Raw genomic sequence first — 22444 nt, forward strand, 5'->3', positions numbered from 1 at the left:
GCCATACTTCTGAATAAAGATAGAGGCTAGGAAACCTTCACATTTTCCAATACCTACTCAGTGTTTATTTCATTCATAAACTTAAGATTATATGACCAAAAAACCTGCCTCCAGTGACCATTTAATAAATTGGTATTATAGGAAAACATATCATTCAGGTAAATTCTATAACTGGGGAAAAGAAAAATAAATTTTAAGTTTTTTGGTATGGGAGCTTGACATTTCTTGGCTTAGGTCTCAGATATGGAATATATAGATAGGGAAAAAAGCAGCTATGAGAACAAAATTTATTTTCATACCATGAAGGTATCAGGTAATCCTGTAACTTTAATTCACTTTTCTGACAAAGGGTCATCACTACACTTTTAATTACCTTCTCAAAATCTTCCTTTTCTTTTTCAGGATTTGTGTCATCAAATCTCATGATCAGTTTCCCTTTAAAGTTAACCTGGTAGTGCTGGTTCAGAAGAGCAGCTTTTGCATGCCCAATGTGTAAGTAACTAAAACAAAAACATTTCACAAAGAAACTCATTAACATGTTTTAACTAAATACTTAAACTTAACCTTTTTGAGGAGATGAGAACTAAACAAAAGTCCTTCTAATTGGTACCCAAGTCATATTTTATTTTCTAACAAAAAGTACTGTGATAGAAAATCTGACCCTGACAGGAAAAAAAAAAGACTATACCATATATAAAACAATTATAAGAAACAACTTCATATGTAAAATCTCACAGAGGGGACAAGGTATTTACAAACATTGCAACCTTAAGGAGACTCTCCTTTTTCTTTTTATCAAAAAGAATGATCATTTAAAGTAAAGCTGCTTCAAAATTGTTTCCAATGCTACCTTCCAGTTTGTCTTTAATAAGACCTACTACTACTGAGAACTGGGTGCCCACCTATGCCACTGGAGAGAAGCTCTTCTGAGACTGTCACTGTGATGACTAAATGAAAAGAGCACATGACAATTAGTAAAAGCTGCTTCACTTCTCTAGGCTTTGGTTTTCTCAGATGCCAAAATAAAAGATTTTTTTTTTTTTTTTTTTGAGACGGAATCTCGCTCTGTCGCCCAGGCTGGAGTGCAGTGGCACGATCTCAGCTCACTGCAACCTCCACCTCCTGGGTTCAAGCGATTCTCCTGCCTCAGCCCCCCAAATAGCTGGGACTACAGGCACGCGCCACCACGCCCAGCTAATTTTTGTATTTTTAGTAGAGACGGGGTTTCACCATGTTGGCCAGGATGGTCTCGATCTCTTGACTTCGTGATCCGCCTGCCTTGGCCTCCCAAAGTGCTGGGATTGCACGTGTGAGCCACCGCACCCAGCCAAAAGATTATTCTTTAACTTTAATTTTTTAACTTTTATTTTAGGTTCAGGGGTACATGTGAAGGTTTGTTATATAGGTAAACTCATGTCACAGAGATTAAAAATAAAAGAATTTTAGCTAAATAATCCCAAAGGTCTCATCAGCACCAACCCTCAATGAATCAGAATCTACAAAAACACTGTTCTGCTGTTCCTATGAGCAGCTGACAATTGTAAGGAAGAATACAGATCAGAGACACTGTTGATAATATCACACATCAACACCCTCCTATCAAGTACATGAGTAAAAGAAAATATGTTACACTACTATGTTGAAATACAGTTGATTGGGCTGGAAACAAGGCATGAAGCAAGGAAGTTTAATCAGCTTTCACCAACTTGTATTAGTTTCAAATTATAATGATGGCAGCAGTGGTACAGTTTTTTTTGTTGTTGTTGTTGTTTTTTGAGACGGAGTCTCGCTCTGTCGCCCAGGCTGGAGTGCAGTGGCGTGATCTCAGCTTACTGCAACTTCCGCCTCCCGGGTTCACACCATTCTCCTACCTCAGCCTCCCAAGTAGCTGATACTACAGGTGCCCGCCACCATCCCAGCTAATTTTTTGTATTTTTAGTAGAGATGGGGTTTCACTGTGTTAGCCAGGATGGTCTCAATCTCCTGACATTGTGACCTGCCCGCCTCGGCCAGCAGTTGTACAGCTTTAAGACAGTTACCTGGTTTCCCACACAGGTTTGATCTCAGTTGATATCAATATGGGAGGGGGAAAAGTACAACCTCTTTTATGAATTTATACTATTTTCAAATCAATCAAGTTTTAAAAAGTCATTAGCATCCCAGATCAATGATTCAACTTTAAGAAGGGCTTGGGCCGGGCACAGTGGCTCACGCCACCTGTAATCCCAGCACTTTGGGAGGCAGAGGCGGGCAGATCATGAGGTCAGGAGTTCAACACCAGCCTGGCCAACATGGTGAAAACCCGTCTCTACTAAAAATACAAAAATTGGCCGGGCACGGTGGCTCACGCCTGTAATCCCAGCACTTTGGGAGGCCGAGGCAGACAGATCACGAGGTCAGGAGATCAAGACCGTCCTGGCTAATATGGTGAAACCCCGTCTCTACTAAAAAAAAAAACAAAAAAATTAGCCGAGAGTGGTGGCGGGCACCTGTAGTCTCAGCTACTAGGGAGGCTGAGGCAGGAGAATGGCTTGAACCCAGGAGGTGGAGCTTGCAGTGAGCCAAGATCGCGCCACTGCACTCCAGCCCGGGTGACAGAGCAAGCCTCTCACAAAAAAAAAAAAAAAAATTATCTGGGCGTGGTGGTGAGTGCCTGTAATCCCAGCTACTCAGGAGGCTGAGGCAGGAGAATCACTTGAACCTGGGAGGTGGAGGTTGCAGTGAGCCAAGATCATGCCATTGCACTCCAGCCTGGACAACAGTGCGAGACTATGTCAAAAAAAAAAAAAGGAGGGTTTATATAGAAAGGCTAATGCAAACAAGTACAATGCAACATATTTAGGACTATTCAAAACTTTATACATATAACAAAGGGCTGTAGGCTGGGCACAGTGGCTCACACCTGTAATCCCAACACTTTGGGAGGCCAAGGCAGGCGGATCACCTGAGGTCGTGAGTTCAAGACCAGGCTGACCAACATGGTGGAACCCTGTCTCTACTAAAAATACACAACATAAATTAATTAATTAATTAATTAATTAAAAATTTTTAAAAAGGGCTATATGTGATATCCCAGATGAAATCTTAGATCAGAAAAGAGATACTAGGGAAAAACTAACAAAATCCCAAAAAAGGATGGAGTTTAATAACATATTAATATTCGTTCATTAGTAGTGACAAATGTACCATAACAATGTAAAATGTTAATGTTAGGAAAAACTGGGTGCAGGGCTGGCCAGGCGCGGTGGCTCACGCCTGTAATCCCAGCACTTTCGGAGGCCGAGGCGGGCGGATCACGAGGTCAGGAGATCGAGACCACGGTGAAACCCCATCTCTACTAAAAAAAATACAAAAAAAATTAGCCGGGCGTGGTGGCAGGCGCCTGTAGTCCCAGCTACTCGGAGAGGCTGAGGCAGGAGAATGGCGTGAACCCAGGAGGCAGAGCTTGCAGTGAGCCGAGATCGCGCCACTGCACTCCAGCCTGGGCAACAGAGCGAGACTCTGTCACAAAAAAAAAAAAAAAAAAAACTGGGTGCAGGGCACATGGGAACTTTCTGTACCATTTTTGCAACTTTGTGTAAATCTAAAACTATTCTAAAATTAAAAATTTATTAAAAATAAAACTAAATGAAGGGCCATAAGTTCCCAAGAAGAAAAATACTGTGGTGTACTTTTAACTTGAGGGCGTTGCACCCAATAACATGTTATAACCATTGTCAAGAAAAGATTAACAATTAATACCTATTATTTTACAGTTAATGTGCTTGGCTTAAAATACAGAAATTAATTTAAGAAAGGTGATGAGATCAAAACATTATTTCAAAAATGTTATTTCTAAATCTGAAATAATGTGTGCAGGTCTAACAATTCCAAACCTCAAGAAAGCTAAGAGGACTGTAAGTCACAAGACAACTAAAATCATCAGTTAAAGAGTGAATCTGTATCAGAATCGCTAAAACACACACACACACACACACACACACACAAAATAATCATGCTGCATGAGTTAGCACTGATGCTGAATTGGGCTTCTGCCACATTTAACAGATACATTTAGGATAATTTTTAATTATATGGATTCTAGAGCCAGATGGTAGAGGTTTGAGCTTGGCAAGTTACTACAACATATGAATCTGTTTCCGAAACCATTTGTAAAACAGAGATAACAACAGTGCCTTCCTCAGAAGGCTGTTGGGATTAATAAGTTACTATAAGTAAAGAACGTAGTAGCACCTGTACATAATAGGTGTTATGTATATGTTAGCTAAGAATAAGAATAAAAGGCTAAGCCAAGCCTTCTAGCCTTTCATTTAAGACACAGAAAAGAAAAAATGAAAAAATAGTAATTAAAGAAAAACTCTTTAACAGCATAAGAAGAGATGATGAAAACTATGCATAGTAAGAAAAACTAAATACTGATTTATATTCATAACCCCAAAATTGTCTCATGAACGTAGTCTCTGACATAATTTACAACAGGTAAATATATCTTATACTGTAAATATACAAACATGGGGAACTTACTATTCCAAGAAGTGACAGTGACACAAAATATGAAAAGATTTAAAAAAGACAAATGTTCAAGTGGCGCAGCTATAAATGGCCACTGCCAAAAAAAGGTGGCTTTTAGACAATTAAGGTCACTATCCAACAGGACAATCATGACCTCTCATACCAAGTGCACAGTAGCAGAATACTAGACGGTAGGAACCCAAGATGTCTACAGATATTAAACCATGTAAGTTAAGTATCATTTATGACTGAATCCACTTAGTCAATTACCAATCAACCATTTAATGATCAAGTCTGTGAATTTTCCACAGTCATCACTTCTGTTTCATCTCCTTCTATCTACCCTTTATTTCACCTCCTGAATCAGCAACAGAAAAGCAGAGGCAAAATGTGAAATTCTAAAAGTAATTTTACTGTTAATGATGCTTATGAAATAGTTTGTGAAGAACTATTAAATACATAGCTAAAAGAAAATTGTTTCTGTATCTTCCAGTTTCTACTGTGTACTATACAAAGGTGGGAATTTCATTGTGGTGATGGAATACAAAATCTGAAAAATTAAATTTGGATATCTTAAATTTGGAAAAAATAATCACCTCAATTACAAAACATGGCAGAACATTTTCCTAATGGTTAATTTTCTAAGTGAGGCTAACTGCTTTAATAAGACGTATTTTATTATATTAACATCATTGGAAGGACGCTGTTATAAAGCTTGTCCAGTATACTTCAAATAGGATGACAGGTGTGCAAAGACAAAGACTTCCTTCTCAGCCCTGGGGAATGGTGGGCAAGGCCTGCAGCAGCCCCAGCCTGGTGACCACCATACAGAACAGTCTTTTTCTCTAATGAGCTATTCAAATACTACTTTCCATGGGTACCAAGAGATAAAGGGGTTGGGAAATCTAACGGAAAGAAAGGAATAGGAACAGGCTTTTCAGGACTCCCCTTCCTTTATTTGGGGGAAAAAAATAACTTAAAGACCAATGCTATTATAACTTCAACGGCTAATTAAAAGGACTGCTCAGGGTACAAATACAAATCCAATTAAATGAAAGCCCAAAAATCTAAAAATAAAAATGAAATTTAAGTTTTATTTTTGGATATTTTGTTAATTACATAATTAAAGTTCTGTCAGGATAAAATTAAAATGTTGTCTCTTTTACTAAGTTGACAAACAAACTACAAATTAAATCAACATTAACTATTAATAACATAAAAACTATTCAGATGTTTAGAATTTTAACTCTCACAATTAAAATCTTATGTTCTTCTATATTATTAACCTATTAATACTTTAAGTATTTAATCACTGTTTTAAAGCTTTCCCACTAAATATATTCAATTATAAATGTGAGTTACATTTTCTTACCCACTAGCCTCTGGAGGAAATCTGACGGTAACCTTTCCCATCTCCGCACCTGGTAGCTCAACAAATTTCCCAACATCTTGCTTTTTCTCAGGTGCCTGAAAAACACAACCACCATCACAACAGAAAGTCTTACGGTTAAATGTCTAAGAACACACTCATTCAACAAATGTGCCAGGCACTACACACACTGGTTATGAAAAATACGACGACTAGAACATCGTCCCTACACTTGAGGGTGCAAAATCTGGTTAAGAATATAAATAAAACCAAATACCAGTAATAGAGATATGTTCAGGGCGCTGTTAGAGCACTCAGTTGAAATTAATCAGCAATATCTAGCTTTATCAGGAAAAGCTTAAAAGGAGTTAAGAACCAAGCTGGACCGCGAAGATAAGTAGAAATGTATCAGATGGAGTATATGGGATGCTGGGCACGGTGGTTCACACCTGTAATCCCAGCACTTTGGGAGGCCAAGGATGACAGATCACCTGAGGTCAGAAGTTTGAGACCAGACTGGCTAACATGGTGAAACCCTATCTCTACTAAAAGTACAAAAATTAGCTGGGCGTGGCGGCGTGCACCTGTAGTCCCAGCTACTCAGGAGGCTGAGGCAGGATAATCGCTTGAACCTGGGAGGCAGAGGCTGCAGTGAGCCGAGATCATGCCACTGCACTCCAGCCTGGGTGACGAGCAAAACTCTGTCTCAAAAAAAAAAAAAAAAAGTATATGGGGTATTCATTCTAAGTAAATAAATAACAGAGTAGGTAAGGCACAAAGGCAGGAAAAAGTAATGCAATGTCCATGAAAAGTTAGGAATGCATATTGGGTGGGTAGGGAAGGAAGTTGAAATAGATTAAGTCAAAAACACAGAGGACTTTTAAGTTTGGCTTTTAAGTTTTAGGCAATGAGGAGTCAGTCCTCAGGGATAATAGGACCATGGATTTGTGTTTTCTAAAGTGATACCCTGAACTAGAGAAAGATGAGACAAAAGGAAGTTTAGTTATAAGATTATAGTATTAAACCAAGCAAGGAAAAATTAGGCCTTAACAAAGTGCAACAGCACTGAAGATAGACAGAAAACAAATCTACACACGAGAAGTCATAACAGGACTCGTTGAGTAAATGTGAAAAACAGTGAAGGATGAGTAAAGATTTGTAGGCAAAACAACTGAGTGGACTGGGCTATCTTTATCCAAGTAGACAGTAGTTTTCAAATTTTACATTAGAAAACCTTAATTAAATCAAAACTTTACAACATATTCCTAAAGTGTAAAACAGATCAAAGTAGAGCAACTCTGGTTGAGAAAAGGAGCTTTTGTACTGTACATTATGTCACATTTTCCTACAGAATCAATGAAAAAGTGCTGCAGAATCCCAGGACTTGATGCTCAATGGTTCAAAAACCAGGAGATTCAGAAGAAAGAAAAAATTGCAAAGGTGTAAAATTATGAGATTTTATTTATATGGCGTTTGGATTGCCTAAGGGACATACACTGGATGATCAAAATCTTTAGCTATATAATTATAAAGATTAGGGCTTTATATAGATGAACAATTAAATGTGAAACCAAGACTTAAAAATGTCAGATTCTTGCAAGAAGATCCTTTTAAATTTATTAAAAGAAAATAAACTTTATGAGTAGGAATAATTGTCTTTTCAGACCTAGTGTCTCAGACAGACTGAAATGTCACCTTTTTTTTTTTGAGATGGAGTCTCGCTCTGTTGCCCAGGCTGGAGTGCAGTGGCGCGATCCCGGCTCACTGCAAGCTCCGCCTCCCAGGTTCACACCATTCTCCTGCCTCAGCCTCCCCAGTAGCTGGGACTACAGGCACCCACCATCACTCCTGGCTAATTTTTTTTTTTTTGTATATTTTTAGTAGAGATGGAGTTTCACCGTGTTATTCAGGATGGTCTCAATCTCCTAACCTTGTGATCCGCCCGCCTCGGTCTCCCAAAGTGTTTTTTTGTTGTTGTTGTTTTTTTTAAGAAAGAAAAAAAGGCTTACCACTCGAGCTTTGGTTGTTGAAACATCCCACTTGGTACCTACTGACTGGAAGGCCTGCTGGGCTTCAAGAAAGCCAAACCAACGTTTTACATGAACTGGAGCTTTCTTCTGTTTCAACTGTTCTTGCCAGGCAGCATTTCCTATGAGCAAAGATAATTTTAAACTATTCAATAAATCTGCAGCTTCAAAACCAAAGTTCCAGTTGTGACTAATTGAAGTAAATGAGATGGCTTAAAGTTGTGCTTCTAAAGAAAATGAAATTTTAAATATCTGGATATACATTGAACCATGGGTTCCATAACCGTAGATACAACGAACTGAAGATGAAAAATATGCAAAGCTGGGCGTGCTGGTTGCTTGGGACCTGATGAAGGTGGATGATTACAAAGGGCATGAGGAAATTTTGGGGGTGGTGGATATATTTATTATCTTGATTGTAACCATAGTTCCACAGCTGTGTGTGTATGTGTGTGTGTGTGTGTGTATACACACATATGTCAAAATTTATCAAATTATACATTTTTAAATAAGTGTGATTTTCTGTATATCAATTATACCTCAAGAAAGTTGTTTTTGAAAAAACTGGCTTTCCAAGTTGGAAAAAGCATATTCTTACTTGTTGCAAACTAGTTGTACAAGAGGGAAGTGACCTCCAAGAAAAACCACAACTCCACATCATCCCACTACTCCCTAACCTCCCAATCACGTACTCACTGAGCAATAATGGCTTTTTTCAAGTCAGAGACAAGTGTCTGGAGTAAAATAATAGCTGAAGTAGGAGAGGTGCTAACATAAATGGGATGGGGACTTCTTTATCAGAAATAAGATCAGCTCCAAAGGCAAGAAGGAAGTTGGGGTTGTGAGACAGACGACGGCAGAAAAAGACAGGGAATTCCTGTAGCTGGATAGGAATAAAACAGCCAGGGAGGTCATTCCTCTGTAATAAAGTCCTAAGTTACTATCTAAACATATATATACACACACATATACATACATGCATACACACAGAAATATGTATAATTCTTATCCAGCAAAATATTAAACAATTAAAACAGAGGATTATAAGAATTATTGATACCTTTTAGGGTGGCCCAAACACATAAATCTGCTAAACTCAAGGAGTTTCCAACTAAGTATGTTCTCAGAGACAGGCAATGATTGAGTTCATTAATTGCAGAAGTAAAGGAATCACATGAAGATAATTTTGTAGCACTGAACTCCAACCAGTGATCAATCTGTCAACATAAAAGATAGAAAAGAAATGCACTCCAAAATTTCAACTTATAAAAAGAAAGACCATAAAAAAATTCTAGTTAACTAGAGCAACAGTACACTCTTACTATGCTTTTCCTTTCTCAAATTATACAATTTATCATTATGTGGACTAAATTCTGATTGCCTAAAATCTAAAATGGAGCTTAAATAAATGCCACATTTATTTTGCTATGCTTTCTGCTTTTTTTTTTTTTTTTTTACAGGAGTGTGGCGGGGCACTTCAGGAAAGAACAGGAAAATAAGAATTTGAGAATTGGTGGCAGAAATAAGTAACCAACCTGAATGAACTGAAGGGATGGTACCTAGCCAAACAGATTCATTTACTTGAAAAATTTAGAAGTTAGTACTTAGAAACCATTCTGTGTACTTTGAATTTTATGAAATTTAGGAAGGTTAGAGCAGAATACAAACAGGAAAAAAAGCAGCATCTAAAAAGCAGTACTGTCATCTACTGCATAATGACATTTTAGTCAATGACAGACTGCATATATGACAATGGTCCCATAAGGTTATAGTTTTATCTATGTTGTCTATGTTTAGATACACAAATATGTATTGTGTTACAATTGCCTACTGCATTGAGTATTGTAACTTGCCAGTATAGGTCTGTAGTCTAGAAGGAATAGGCTACACTGTATAGCCTAGGTGTGTAGTAGGCTATCCCATTTAGGTTTTTGTAGGTACACTCTATGATGGTGATAGAATGATGAAACTGCCTAATAACACATTTCTCAGAACGCATCCCATTGTTAAGAGGCACGTGATTGTATCAAAATTTAATTTACTACTAATATAATTAATTAAACAAGGCATACACTTAGAAAGAAAAGAAAATGGGATCCAAACTATGCGTGTTACCCTGGTCAAACTTCTTAACTTTTCTAGGCCTGCTGCCTTATCCGTAAAGTAAGAAAGTTGGATGAGATGATCTATACAGCCCCATCTGGCTATGAAATGCTAGGAATCTGTGAAGGCAAAGATGGCACTAAATGCCCCAAAAGAACAGCTGGTAGGGGATTAAACGTTCAAACTTAGGAATTACAAAAAAAGAATTTTTTTGTGACAACAAAAACAAGATGAGCATTCTGTACCTTGGTCTATATAATTAACACTCCATTAATATCCTTAAGTGGAATAGTTCATAAGCCAACAATAAATGATGAGGTTCCCATAAAAAAAACAGAAGCATAAGACAAAACACACACAACAAAATGTTCATTGCTTACCTCAGTATGTTCCATCAGATTACAGCCATATAACCCAGCTGTAGTTGCAACTCTAGCCAAGTAGCGAAGTATAGAATTCACATCTGTGAATATCACATTTCTAGAATATAAGCACGAGATAAAATATTACTGCCGCTCTAGCAAATCAGTAAGTCATGAGACTTACGAAGAAATGTAAAAATGGAAACTTTATTATATTTACCATGTATTTTCTACTATACTAAAAAAACAGATCTGCTAATTTGTTTGTTTGTTTCAGATGGAGTTTCGCTTTTGTTGCCCAAGCTGGAGTGCAATGGTGTGATCTCAGTTCACTGTAACCTCTGCCTCCAGGGTTCAAGCAATTCTCCTGCCTCAGCCTCCCAAGTAGCTGTGATTATAGGTGCCTGGCACCACGACAGGCTACTTTTTTGTATTTTTAGTAGAGACGGGGTTTCACAATGTTGGCCAGGCTGGTCTCGAGCTCCTGACCTCAGGTGATCCATCTGCCTCAGCCTCCCAAAGTGCTGGGATTACAGGCGTGAGCCACCACACCCAGTCTGCTAATTTGTTCTTTACATGTCTATTCAGAGGTGCAAATATGAAAATATAACTGGGATATTGAGAATAATAGTGATTTAAAATAAATCAAGGCTGGCCAGGCATGGGACTCACACCTGTAATCCCAGCACTTTGGGAGGCCAAGACGGGCAGATCACTTGAGGTCAGGAGTTTGAGATCAGCCTGGCTAATATGGTGAAACCCTGTCTCTACTAAAAACACAAAAATTAGCCAGGCATAGTGGCATGCACCTGTACTCCCAGCTACTCAGAAGGCTGAGGCACAAGAATCGCTTGAACTCACAGTAAGCTGAGATCACACCACTGCACTTCAGCCTGGGTGACAGAGAGAGACCGTGTCTCAAAAAAAATAAATAAATAAAATAAATCAAAGCAAAGGAGCCAAGAATATATTGCTAATAAAGAGGCTAAGAAGGCAGATCAAACCTCATCCAAACCCATCACAGGCCAGGTGTGGTGGCTCATGCCTGTAATCCCAGCATTTGGGAGGCTGAGGCAGATAGATCACTTGAGGTCAGGAGCTTGAGACCAGCCTGGCCAACATGGTGAAACCCCGTCTCTTCTACAAATATAAAAATTAGCCGGCTGTGGTGGTGGGCACTTGTAATCCCAGCTACTCAGGAGGCTGAGGTAGGAGAATTGCCTGAACCCGGGAAGTGGAGGTTGCAGTGAGCCAAGATCGCGCCACTGCACTCCAGCCTGGGCAGTGGAGCAAGACTCCATCTCACAACAAAAAATAAAAAACCACACACTGTTGGTGGGAGTGTAAATTAGTCAAACCACTGTAAAAAGCAGTATGGCATTTTCTCAAAGAGCTAAAAACAGAACTACGATTCGACCCAGCAATCCCATTACTGGCTATACACTCAGAGGAATATAGTTCATTCTACCATAAAGACACATGCATGGAAATGTTCACTGCAGCACTATTCACAATAACAAAGACACGGAATCAACCTAAATGCCCATCAGTGACAGACTGGATAAAGAAAATGTGGTACATATACACCATGGAATACTATGCAGCCATAAAAAAAACAAGATCATGTCTTTTGCAGGAACATGGATGGCACTGGAGGCCATTATATTTAGCAAACTGACACAAGAACAGAAAACCAAATACTGCATGTTCTCACTTATAAGTGGGAGCTTAATGATGAGAACACATGAACACAAAAAAGGGAACAAAAGACACTGGGGCTTGAGGGTGGATGTTGGGAGGAGGGAGAAGAGCAGAAAAAATAACTATTGGATGGCCTAGTACCTGGGTGACAAAATAGTATGTACAACAAACCCCATGACACAAGTTTACCTACATAACAAACCTGCACATGTACCACTGAATCTAAAATACAAGTTCTTAAAAGAATAAATTTATTTTTAGCATTGAAACAAAAATACTGCAATCATAGAACAACAGGATACTAAAAAAAGAGTATCCAGAATGTAAAAAAACAGAACACTCAGATACTAAAAATATAATAGCCAAAATTAAAAACCTCAATAGAAAAATGGGATAATAAAGTTGAGAAACTTTCCAGAAAGCAAAGGAAAAAAAAAAAATGGGCCAGGCATGTTAGTACACACACCTGTAGTCCCAACTACTCAGGGGGCTGAAGCAGGTGTATCGCTAAGCCCAGGAGTTGGATGCTGTAGTGTGCTATAATTGCACCTGCAACTATCCGTTGCACTCCAGCCTGGACAGCATACTGAGACCTCCATCTCTAAAAATAAAAATAAAGAGGCTGGGCGCGGTGGCTCACGCCTGTGATCCCAGCACTTTGGGAGGCCGAGGTGGGTGGATCACCTGAGGTTAGGAGTTCCAGACCAGCCTGGACAACATCGTGAAATCCCATCTCTACTAAAAATACAAAAATTAGCCAGGCATGTTGGTGCACGCCTGTAATCCCAGCTATTTGGGGGCTGAAGCAGGAGAATCGCTTGAACCTGGGAGGCGGAGGTTGCAGTGAGCCTGGATTGTGCCACTGCACTCCAGCCTGAGCAACGGAGCAAGACTCCGTCTCAAAAAAAAAAAAAAAAAAAAATAGAGAGAGATGGAAAATGGAGGTGACAACTTAGAAAAATAAAAGGACTAATCCCAACATCCACATAAAGAACAGAAAATAGAGAGAAAAACATTTTTCAAAGAAAAAATGTTTTCAATTTCCAAAAGCAGGATTTCCAAGTTTCCATAATGAAAGAGGCAACCAAATGCCCAGCAGAACCGATGAAAAATAGACCCAAACTAAAGCATATTATTGTAAAATTTGAGAATACTGACTCCTAAGGGAAGATCCCTCCAAACTTCCTGAAGTCACATAGAAAAGTTCAGAAATCAGAAAGTTTCAAAGAAAATTACAAAGCAAACAAACACCAATTATTCCATGGAAAACTAATAGTTTTACATGAAAAGCAATTATACTATGTGGCTCAGCAGTAAATAAAACTTACACGGCCATTATAATGTAAATACAGAATGGTAATCAAATGACAATTATGGTACAACTACACTGGGAGAAAGGGGGAGGTAGCAGAAGTTCATGAGTATGGGGTGACTGTGTGTATGTAGTGGCAACAGGGGAAAGTGTTTCAGCTTCTCCTTTGGTCGGTCAATCTGACCTCAGTGTTCCCCTTGGCCCAAAATGTGTACACCGGGCCACCAGCCCGCCACTTATTTTTTTTGAGACAGCGTCTCCCTCTGTCATCCATGCTGGAGTGCAGTGGTGTGATCCTGGCTCTACTGCAACCTCCGTCTCCTGGGTTCAGGTGATCGTCCTGCCTCAGCCTCCAAGTAGCTGGGAGTACGCCGAGCTAATTTTTGCTTTTTTTTTGGTAGAGACAGGATTTTACTATGTTGCCCAGGCTGGTCTCAAACTGCTGAGCTCAAGCAATCCACTCGCCTCGGCCTTCCAAAGTGCTAGGATTACAGGCTTCAGCCACTGTGCCCGGCCCAGCTTTCTCTTTCTTAGTGGAAAGATATTGTCTAAAAGTGGAAAAATAAGGAGAAACAATACTAGAATGTTAAAGACAGAGGTCAATACAAAAGAATCAGCTCAAAAGAGTTGAAATGTTTGTTCCCATAGAGGGAAAAATAGAAGATGGGAAGTGAATGACTGGTGCTTTTTACTAAAATACTTACAGCACTATGCCACTAAAGTATTTGCATATGTAGCTTTGGTTTTTTTGTTTTATTTTTTAGAGATGGAGTTCTCCCTCTATCACTCAGGCTGGAGTACAGGGCACAGTACTCCAATCCCAATTACACCTGGGATTACAGGTGTGAGTCACAAAGCCCAGCCACAGCTTTGATTAAAAAAAAAAAAAAAAATTTAATGAGGCTGGGCGTGGTGGCTTACACCTATACTCCCAGCACTTTGGAAGGCTGAGGCAGGAGGATCACTTTAAGCCAGAAGTTCAAGACCAGCCTAGGCAACATAGGGCAACCCTGTCCCTACAAAAAATTTTTTAAAAATTAGCCGAGTGTAGTACTGCATGTCTGTAGTCCCAGCTACTCGGGAGGCTGTGGCAGGAGGATCGCTTAAACCCAGGGGTTTAAGTATGCAGTGAGTAGTGAGCCGTGACTGTGCCACTGCACTCCAGTCTGAGCAACAGAAAAAGATCCTCTCTCATCAAAACTCCCCAGAATGGCCGGGCGCGGTGGCTCACGCTTGTAATCCCAGCACTTTGGGAGGCCGAGGCGGGTGGATCACGAGGTCAGGAGATCGAGACCACAGTGAAACCCCGTCTCTACTAAAAATACAAAAAAATTAGCCGGGCGTGGTGGCAGGCGCCTGTAGTCCCAGCTACTCGGAGAGGCTGAGGCAGGAGAATGGCGTGAACCCGGGAGGCGGAGCTTGCAGTGAGCCGAGATTGCGCCACTGCACTCCAGCCTGGGTGACAGAGCGAGACTCCGTCTCAAAAAAAAAACAAAAAAAAAACTCCCCAGAACTTTGGGAAGCCAAGGCAGGAGGACTGCTTGATGCCAGGAGTCTGAGACCAGCGTGGGAAACAAAGTGAGATCCTATCTCTACAAAATATTTCAAAATCAGTCAGGTGTGGTGGCACATGCCTATGGTCCCAGGTACTCAGGAGGCTGAGGCAGGGGGATAACTTGAGCCCAGGAGACCAAGGCTGCAGTGAGGACTGAGAGGGCAAGAGGCACACAGAACATTTAGGTTAGTACTCTGAGAATGCAATTACAGATTAATTTCCTTTACTCATATTATGCACAGTCACCTTTGTGATTATCACTACAAACAGTTTATAAATTTTGTGACCAGCCAACAGTAAGACTAAGTCTGGCAAAGACAAATTAGTGGCTTTCAATTGAAATATGTACCTACTATTAACAGAAGCCAAGCATTTCAGTAATGACTATTTTTCTGTCTTGAGGCAGTACTTTTATTAAGGCAAGAATCATTAGATTTATTCATTAAAGTTAACTTACAACACTAGCCTAATTCCAATCACTGCAGGTAGAAGAAAGTAACATCACTATAGATACTACATAAATAACATCTGGCTTTTAAAAGCAACATATTTGAACTAGTGACATTTTATGTATTACAACTCTTAATAAAACTATACCATATTCAATTATTTTTAGTCAACAAAGAATTATAAAGCATCAGGATAAAGAGTGGTAGAGAACGGAAATCCTCCTCTTGCATTCTTTTCATTTTCCTTTTGAGGCTCAACAAGGGGGACTGCAGTTCTCCAAGTCAAGAAGCTGCATGGCACCTCTTTCAAACCTATTTCTAAGATTTTTTCATGAGAAAATGACACCAAGCTGGTAATACTCTTATTGTGTATATTTTATCCCTTCCCCAATACAAGTATTTCTTATATCAGTTTATTAGGGACCTTTAACATTGTGTTTAAACATTTCAAAATCTGCATCCTGCTTGAAAACATATCCTTGAAATCCTCTTTCAATCTGGTCCAGATTCTTCTATCTGGCAAAGTTTCTTGAGTTTTTTTTTTTTTGAGACAGAATCTTGCTCTGTTGCCCAGGTTGAAGTGCAGTGGCACAATCTCAACTCACTGCAATGTACGCCCACCAGGTTCAAGCTATTCTCCTGCCTCAGCCTCCTGAGTAGCTGGGACTACAGGCACACGCCACCACGCCCGGATAATTTTTTTTGTATTTTTAGTACAAACGAGGTTTCACCAAGTTGGCCAGGCTGGTCTCAGACTCCTGACGTCAAGTGATCCACCCACCTTGGCCTCCCAAAGTGTTGATATTACAGGCATGAGCCACCGCGCCTGGCCACATACCCTGTTTCATAGGGGAACAGAAAGATAGGGAATGTAGATAATTCTTTTGAGTGAAAGTAAACCATCAGAATAAATGGACCAGGAAGTGGGCGCAGGGAGGTGAGAGAGCAACATTAAAGGAAGATAAGAAACAGAGCGGCACAGGAACAAAGACTGTCTTATCACAGGGATAAAGTCACCTAGGTAATATCTTGAAGCTGCCCTCAGAAGAGCAGGTGAAATCTGTCTGAGCTGGGATTGACCGACCTTTCCAGATTATTTGATGAGATCCCCAAGGAGGGGACTTAAGTCAACTGCATTTCTTTTGGAAAGATGCTTTCTTGGCCAGATGAGGAAATTCTAGAAAGTCCCTCTCTACACGATGGGGGAGGTGGGCATGGAGGGTTGTGAAAGGAAACAAGGTTAGAGGTACCCTGATTCTGAGGTAGTTTCTAAGGCCTCTCAGCATGTCTAAGCGCCAGTCTTTGGGGTATTGCTTTCTGAGGCAACATTCCCCTGTCTGAAACTTCCCTAGAAGTTTCAGTTAAAAGCTGAGTTGGTGGTTGTACAGGAAAAAATCAATAGCTGGGCGCCAAAGGATCCCATTAAACCAGTCACTCATTTCTGGGAATAGGCCAGTCCAATTAAATAACTGTGCCTCGGCCGGGCGCGGTGGCTCACGCTTGTAATCCCAGCACTTTGGGAGGCCGAGGCGGGCGGATCACGAGGTCGGGAGATCGAGACCACGGTGAAACCCCGTCTCTACTAAAAATACAAAAAATTAGCCGGGCGTGGTGGCGGGCGCCTGTAGTCCCAGCTACTCGGAGAGGCTGAGGCAGGAGAATGGCATGAACCCGGGAGGCGGAGCTTGCAGTGAGCCGAGATTGCGCCACTGCACTCCAGCCTGGGCGATAGAGCGAGACTAAAAAAAAAAAAAAACAAACAAAAAAAAAAAAACAAAAAAAAAAAACAAATAAATAACTGTGCCTCATTTCAGGAGCTGGTGTTGCAGATGGGCTCTCGAAGCTGGACCTCTAGTTCCTTTTAAACAGATTACATGGGGAATCAGTTTGCTGAAAAATTTAAGTCTCTAGATTCAATTCTTTCAGAATAAAGAAAAAAGAAAAGTATACTTCTTTCTAGGGACAATCTACCTAATTAGTAAGTAAAATAAGCATACAACATTTAATGCTGAATTTTTTTTTTTTTTTTTTTTTGAGACAGAGTCTAACTCTGTCACCCAGGCTGGAGTGCCATGGCACGTTTTCGGCTTACTGCAACCTCCGCCTCCCGGGTTCAAGCAATTCTCCTGCCTCAGCCTCCCAGGTAGCTGGGATTACAAAAACGTTCCACCACACCTGGATAATTTTTTGTATTTTTAGTAGAGACAGGGTTTCACTGTGTTACCCAGGATGGTCTCGATCTCCTGACCTCATAATCCGCCTGCCTCGGCCTCCCAAAGTGCTGGGATTACAGGTGTGAGCCACCGCACCCGGCGATGCCGAATATTTCTTTAAATGCCATTCAGAGGCCAAACGTGGTGGCTCACATCTTTAACCCTAGTGCTTTGGGATGCTGAGGCCAGAGGACGGCTTGAGGTCAGGAGTTCGAAACTGGCCTGAGCAACATAGTGATACCCAATCTCTACAAAAAACATTTTTTAATTAGCCAGGTGTGGAGGCATGTGCCTGCAGTCCTAGCTACTCGGGAGGCTGAGATGGCAGGATCCTGAGTCCACGAGTTCTAGGTACAGTGAGCTATGATCATGCCAGCCTGGGCAAAAGAGGGAGACTGTCTAAAAAAACTCAAAAAAAAAAAAAAAGAAAAAGCCAATCAGTACTGAAAATAAAAAGATGAAAACACTTACTCAGAAACATGAAGAATATTCTCTTTCCCTTCTTCAACGGAAATGCTGACATCGTCTTTCACGTGTTCTACTGCCAGCAAAGCTCCTATAAATAATATGAAAAGATTTTTTATCTTTAAAAGCAATGCAGTATTTATAACTTGAATCATAAAGCAATCAGGATGAGTCAACAAACCAATATTAAGTCCTATAAGGAGTGAACTTTTTTCTCAGTAGTCTGTAGACAGAAAATATAGTCTTTTGTCTCAGAGCAGCAACAAATCAGAATCCAGAATCCATTCACTAGCATATCCAACTGGTTTTGAATTTGTTCAGCTTTCAGTTAGAGACACTGAAATTAATCTGCTTCTCCCTTCGGAGACAAAAAGAAATTAGTATAGTGCCAGCCAGGCATGGTGGCTCATGCCTGTAATCCCAGCACTTTGGGAGGCCGAGGCAGGCGGATCACCTGAGGGCGGGAGTTCAAGACCAGCCTGACCAACATGGAGAAACCCCGTCTCTACTAAAAATATAAAATTAGTCGGTCATGGTGGCGCATGCCTGTAATCCCAGCTACTCGGGAGGCTGAGGCAGGAGAATCACTTGAACCTGGGAGGTGGAGGTTGTGGTGAGCTGAAATTGAGTCATTGCACTCCAGCCTGGGTGACAAGAGCGAAACTGCGTCTTAAAAAAAAAAAAAAAAATAGTATAGTGCCTTATATAAAAGCTTTTGTTAATATGTTGACCTTGGATTTTTAAAAAACTAAAAAAAAAGGAAAAAAGCTATCGTTAATAGTATTTGAGTGACTATTATGTCATAGTCACTAAGCCAAATGCTTTACAATTATAATTTTTCATCTTTGGGGTAACCTGTAGAGTTAGATTCAAAGGACATGATATCTCATGCCTATAATCCCAGCACTTTGGGAGGCTGAGATGGGAGGACTGCTTGAACCCATAAGTTCAAGACCAGCCTGGGCAATATAGTGAGACCCTGTCTCTACAAAAAAATACAAAAATTAGCTAGGCATAGTGGTACACGCCTGTGGTCCTAGCTACCCAGGGGGCTGAGGTAGGAGGACTGCTTGAGCCTGGGAAGTCATGGCTGCAGTGAGCCGTGATTGCACCACTGCGTTCCTGCCTGAATGACACAGCGAAACTGTCTCAAAAAAAAAAAAAAATGAGAGATACTTTCATCCCCATTTTACAGAACAGGAAAGTAAGGCTTAAAGGAGTTAAATAACCAGCCTAATGTCCTTGACAAAATATATGGCAGTCAGGATCTGAATGCAAGCCTAATGTAGTCCACAGCTCAAACTCTAAAACAGTGTAATACGGCCTCTTGACACTTAATCGATTCATTAATCCTCTGTCCCTTAATTTGGTTAAGATGGACAGGTCAGGCGCAGTGGCTCACGCCTATAATCCCAGCACTTTGGGAGGCCAAGGTGGGTGGATCACCTTAGGTTGGGAGTTCGAGAACAGCCTGACCAACATGGAGAAACCCTATCTCCACTAAAAATACAAAATTAGCCAGGTGTGGTGGCACATGCCTGTAATCCCAGCTACTCAGGAGGCTGAGGCAGGAGAATCGCTTGAACCTGGGAGGCGGAGGTTGTGGTGAGCCAAGATCGCGCTATTGCACTCCAGCCTGGGCAACAAGAGTGAAATTCCGTCTAAAAAAGAAGATAGACAACTAGCACCCAGATACTGGTTTAGAAACGCCATGTTCCACTGGAAACAGGGCTGTGGCAAGGAAGGTGCAAAATAAACCTGAAAAATCTTATTGTGTTAGAAAGCAAAGGAGTACTCAAAGATAGAGAAGAGATATGTCGAAAGGACATAGAGTCTCTACTAAAAATATAAAAATTAGCTGGGTGTGGAGGCACAGGCCTGTAGTCCCAGCTACTTGGGAGGCTGAGGCAGGAGGACCACTTGAACCTAGGAGGCGGAGGTTGCCGTGAGCCGAGATCATGCCACTGCACTCCAGCCTAAGTGGCAGAGCAAGACTCTGTCCCCCCCAAAAAAAAAAAAAAAAAAAAAAGGCCAGACACAGTGGCTCATACCTATAATGCTAGTACTTTGGGAGACTGAGGCAGGCGGATTGCCTGAGCTCAGGAGCTCGAGACCAGCCTGGACAACGTGGTGAAACCCCATCTCTACTAAAATACAAAAAATTAGCCGGGTGTAGTGGCATGTGCCTGTAGTCCCAGCTACTTGGGAGGCTGAGGCAGAAGAATTGCTCGAACCTGGGAGGTGGAGGTTGCAGTGAGCCAAGATCATACCACTGCACTCCAGCCTGAGCAACAAGAACAAAACCCCATCTCCCAAAAAAAAAAAAAAAAAGAAAAGAAAGAAAGGAGTCCAGGTTGGAGGGGCTTCCACTGGCAAATCAGGGTACTGACCATCAAAATAAATGAGATCAATTTTAGCACACTCATACAATGAAATTTTATCCAGCAAATAAAAAAGTGAACTACAGGCCGGGCGTGGTGGCTCACGCCTGTAATCCCAGCACTTTGGGAGGCTGAGGGGGGCAGATCATGAGATCAAGAGATCGAGACCATCCTGGACAACATGGTGAAACTCCGTCTCTACTAAAAATACAAAAAATTAGCTGGGCGTGGTGGCGTGCCCCTATAGTCCCAGCTACTCGGGAGGCTGAGGCAGGAGGATCGCATGAATTTGGGAGGCAGAGGTTTCAGTGAGCCAAGATCGCACCACTGCACTCCAGCCTGGTGACAGGGTGAGACTCCATCTCAAAAAACAAAAAAAAACCAAAACAACATCAACAACAACAAAAGTAAACTACTGTCATAGACAAAAAGATATACGCATTTCAGAAGTATTATCCTAGGCACATATGAGAATATAAGAATATATATAATATGATTCAATGTATATGAAATTATAGAAAAAGCAAAACAAGCGTGACAAAAAGAAGATGAGTTGCTGTCAGGTGCCAGAAATAGGGAAAGGAATGACTGCAAGGGGGCATGAGAGGACTTTCTGAAGTAATGGAAATATTCTACATGATGACTGTGGTGTACATTACACACTGTATACATTTGTCAGTCACTTAAAATTGGTGAACTTAATTGTATACAAGTTATAATTCAATAAAACTAATTTTTAAAAATAAAATGATTTTAAATAGAAAATGAAAATAATACAAATTGTAACTTCTTGAGAATATTTTGCTATGATTTTTTTAAATGGGAAAAAGAGAAAGCTCTCCTCACAGAAAAATGCCAACTAATACATACAGAAGGAATGGTAGAATTGGAAAGTCACTATTTCACAAACATCAAAAAATCATAAAAATCAAGTTAGGCAGGAAGTACCAACGGATACTGAAACTTGTAGGTGAAGATCTGATGCAAAGTGGAACATTTACATGATTCCAATGCATCTGACCATTAAAATCAAGGTTAGAATCGTCAGTAATGGGAAAATTAAATTCATGCACCAACTGATGGGCTGCAATGAAGAACAAGGAATAAATACGCTATTCCTGCCAAAGACACAGAGCCTGAATCTAGACACCAGGAAATATCAGACAACTTAAACAGGGGATATTCTTCAAGTTAAGTGGCCTGTAATCTTCAGAAAGGTCAAAGCTATGAAAGCCAAGGGAAGACTAGTAAACCATTCCAGACTGAAAGAAACTGGAGACAGGTGACAATTAGATGCAAACAAAGCATAATACGGGATTTTGTCTCAACTCTGTGGAGGGTCTGGCTGTAACAAATAGTGACAGAACAAGGATGGGGTCTGTGCATTAGATGGAAGCATTGTATCCAAGTGTATTTCCTGATTTGGGTGCTTGTGTGAGATCACGTGGAGTTTCCAAGTTTTTTGGGGATGTACACTGGAGTTATACTGAGATACTGAAGCCTCATATCTACAGTATGCTCTTGGGTGGTACGGGGGGAAAAGGTCTCTGTTCTAGTCTTGCATCTTTGTTTTAAGTTTGAAATTAACATTAAATATATAACATGATGAATGCATATAAAATAGGAAAATTCTAGCAATGCAACCTATTATTTTAAAATGTTTCATCTAATTATATTACTTAAAGATAAAATGTAATTGAATTAAACAACTGGGAATAATTAAATCAAAAATAAAAAGGGGGAGGAGCAATTAGAAAAATGATATATTTGATAACTGGCATACAGTTCAAAACGACAAGAGTTTCATAGAATACTGGCAGAATTCCGAGTTCTGTAATACACTACAGAAACAGGCCACCTTCAGGGTGATTTTCTAAGTAACAAAAAATGTATCAGGAGGCTGGGCATGGTGGCTCACACTTGTGGTCCTGGCACTTTGGGAGGCCAAGGCAGGCGGACTGCTTGAGCACCAGCCTGGCCAACATGGCAAAATGC

At 40.5% G+C, this 22444-nt stretch overlaps 1 protein-coding gene across 2 annotated transcripts in view; it reads right to left on the reverse strand.

Moving 5' to 3' along the window:
* The window catches only part of EPRS1 (glutamyl-prolyl-tRNA synthetase 1), an 80731-nt gene that overhangs the window by 56326 nt on the left and 1961 nt on the right, over positions 1-22444 (reverse strand). For both annotated transcript variants that reach the window (XM_032137656.2, XM_032137655.2), the window contains exons 2-7: positions 18075-18159; positions 10392-10491; positions 8969-9125; positions 7891-8030; positions 5885-5979; positions 374-500 (exon numbers count right to left, since the gene is read on the reverse strand). In XM_032137656.2, the coding sequence (XP_031993547.1) occupies positions 374-500; positions 5885-5979; positions 7891-8030; positions 8969-9125; positions 10392-10491; positions 18075-18159 (704 nt within the window). The remainder of the gene's footprint in view (positions 1-373; positions 501-5884; positions 5980-7890; positions 8031-8968; positions 9126-10391; positions 10492-18074; positions 18160-22444) is intronic.

The sequence above is a fragment of the Hylobates moloch genome, unplaced genomic scaffold (assembly GCF_009828535.3).
Source record: "Hylobates moloch isolate HMO894 unplaced genomic scaffold, HMol_V3 SCAFFOLD_18, whole genome shotgun sequence".
Taxonomy (NCBI): Eukaryota; Metazoa; Chordata; class Mammalia; order Primates; family Hylobatidae; genus Hylobates; species Hylobates moloch.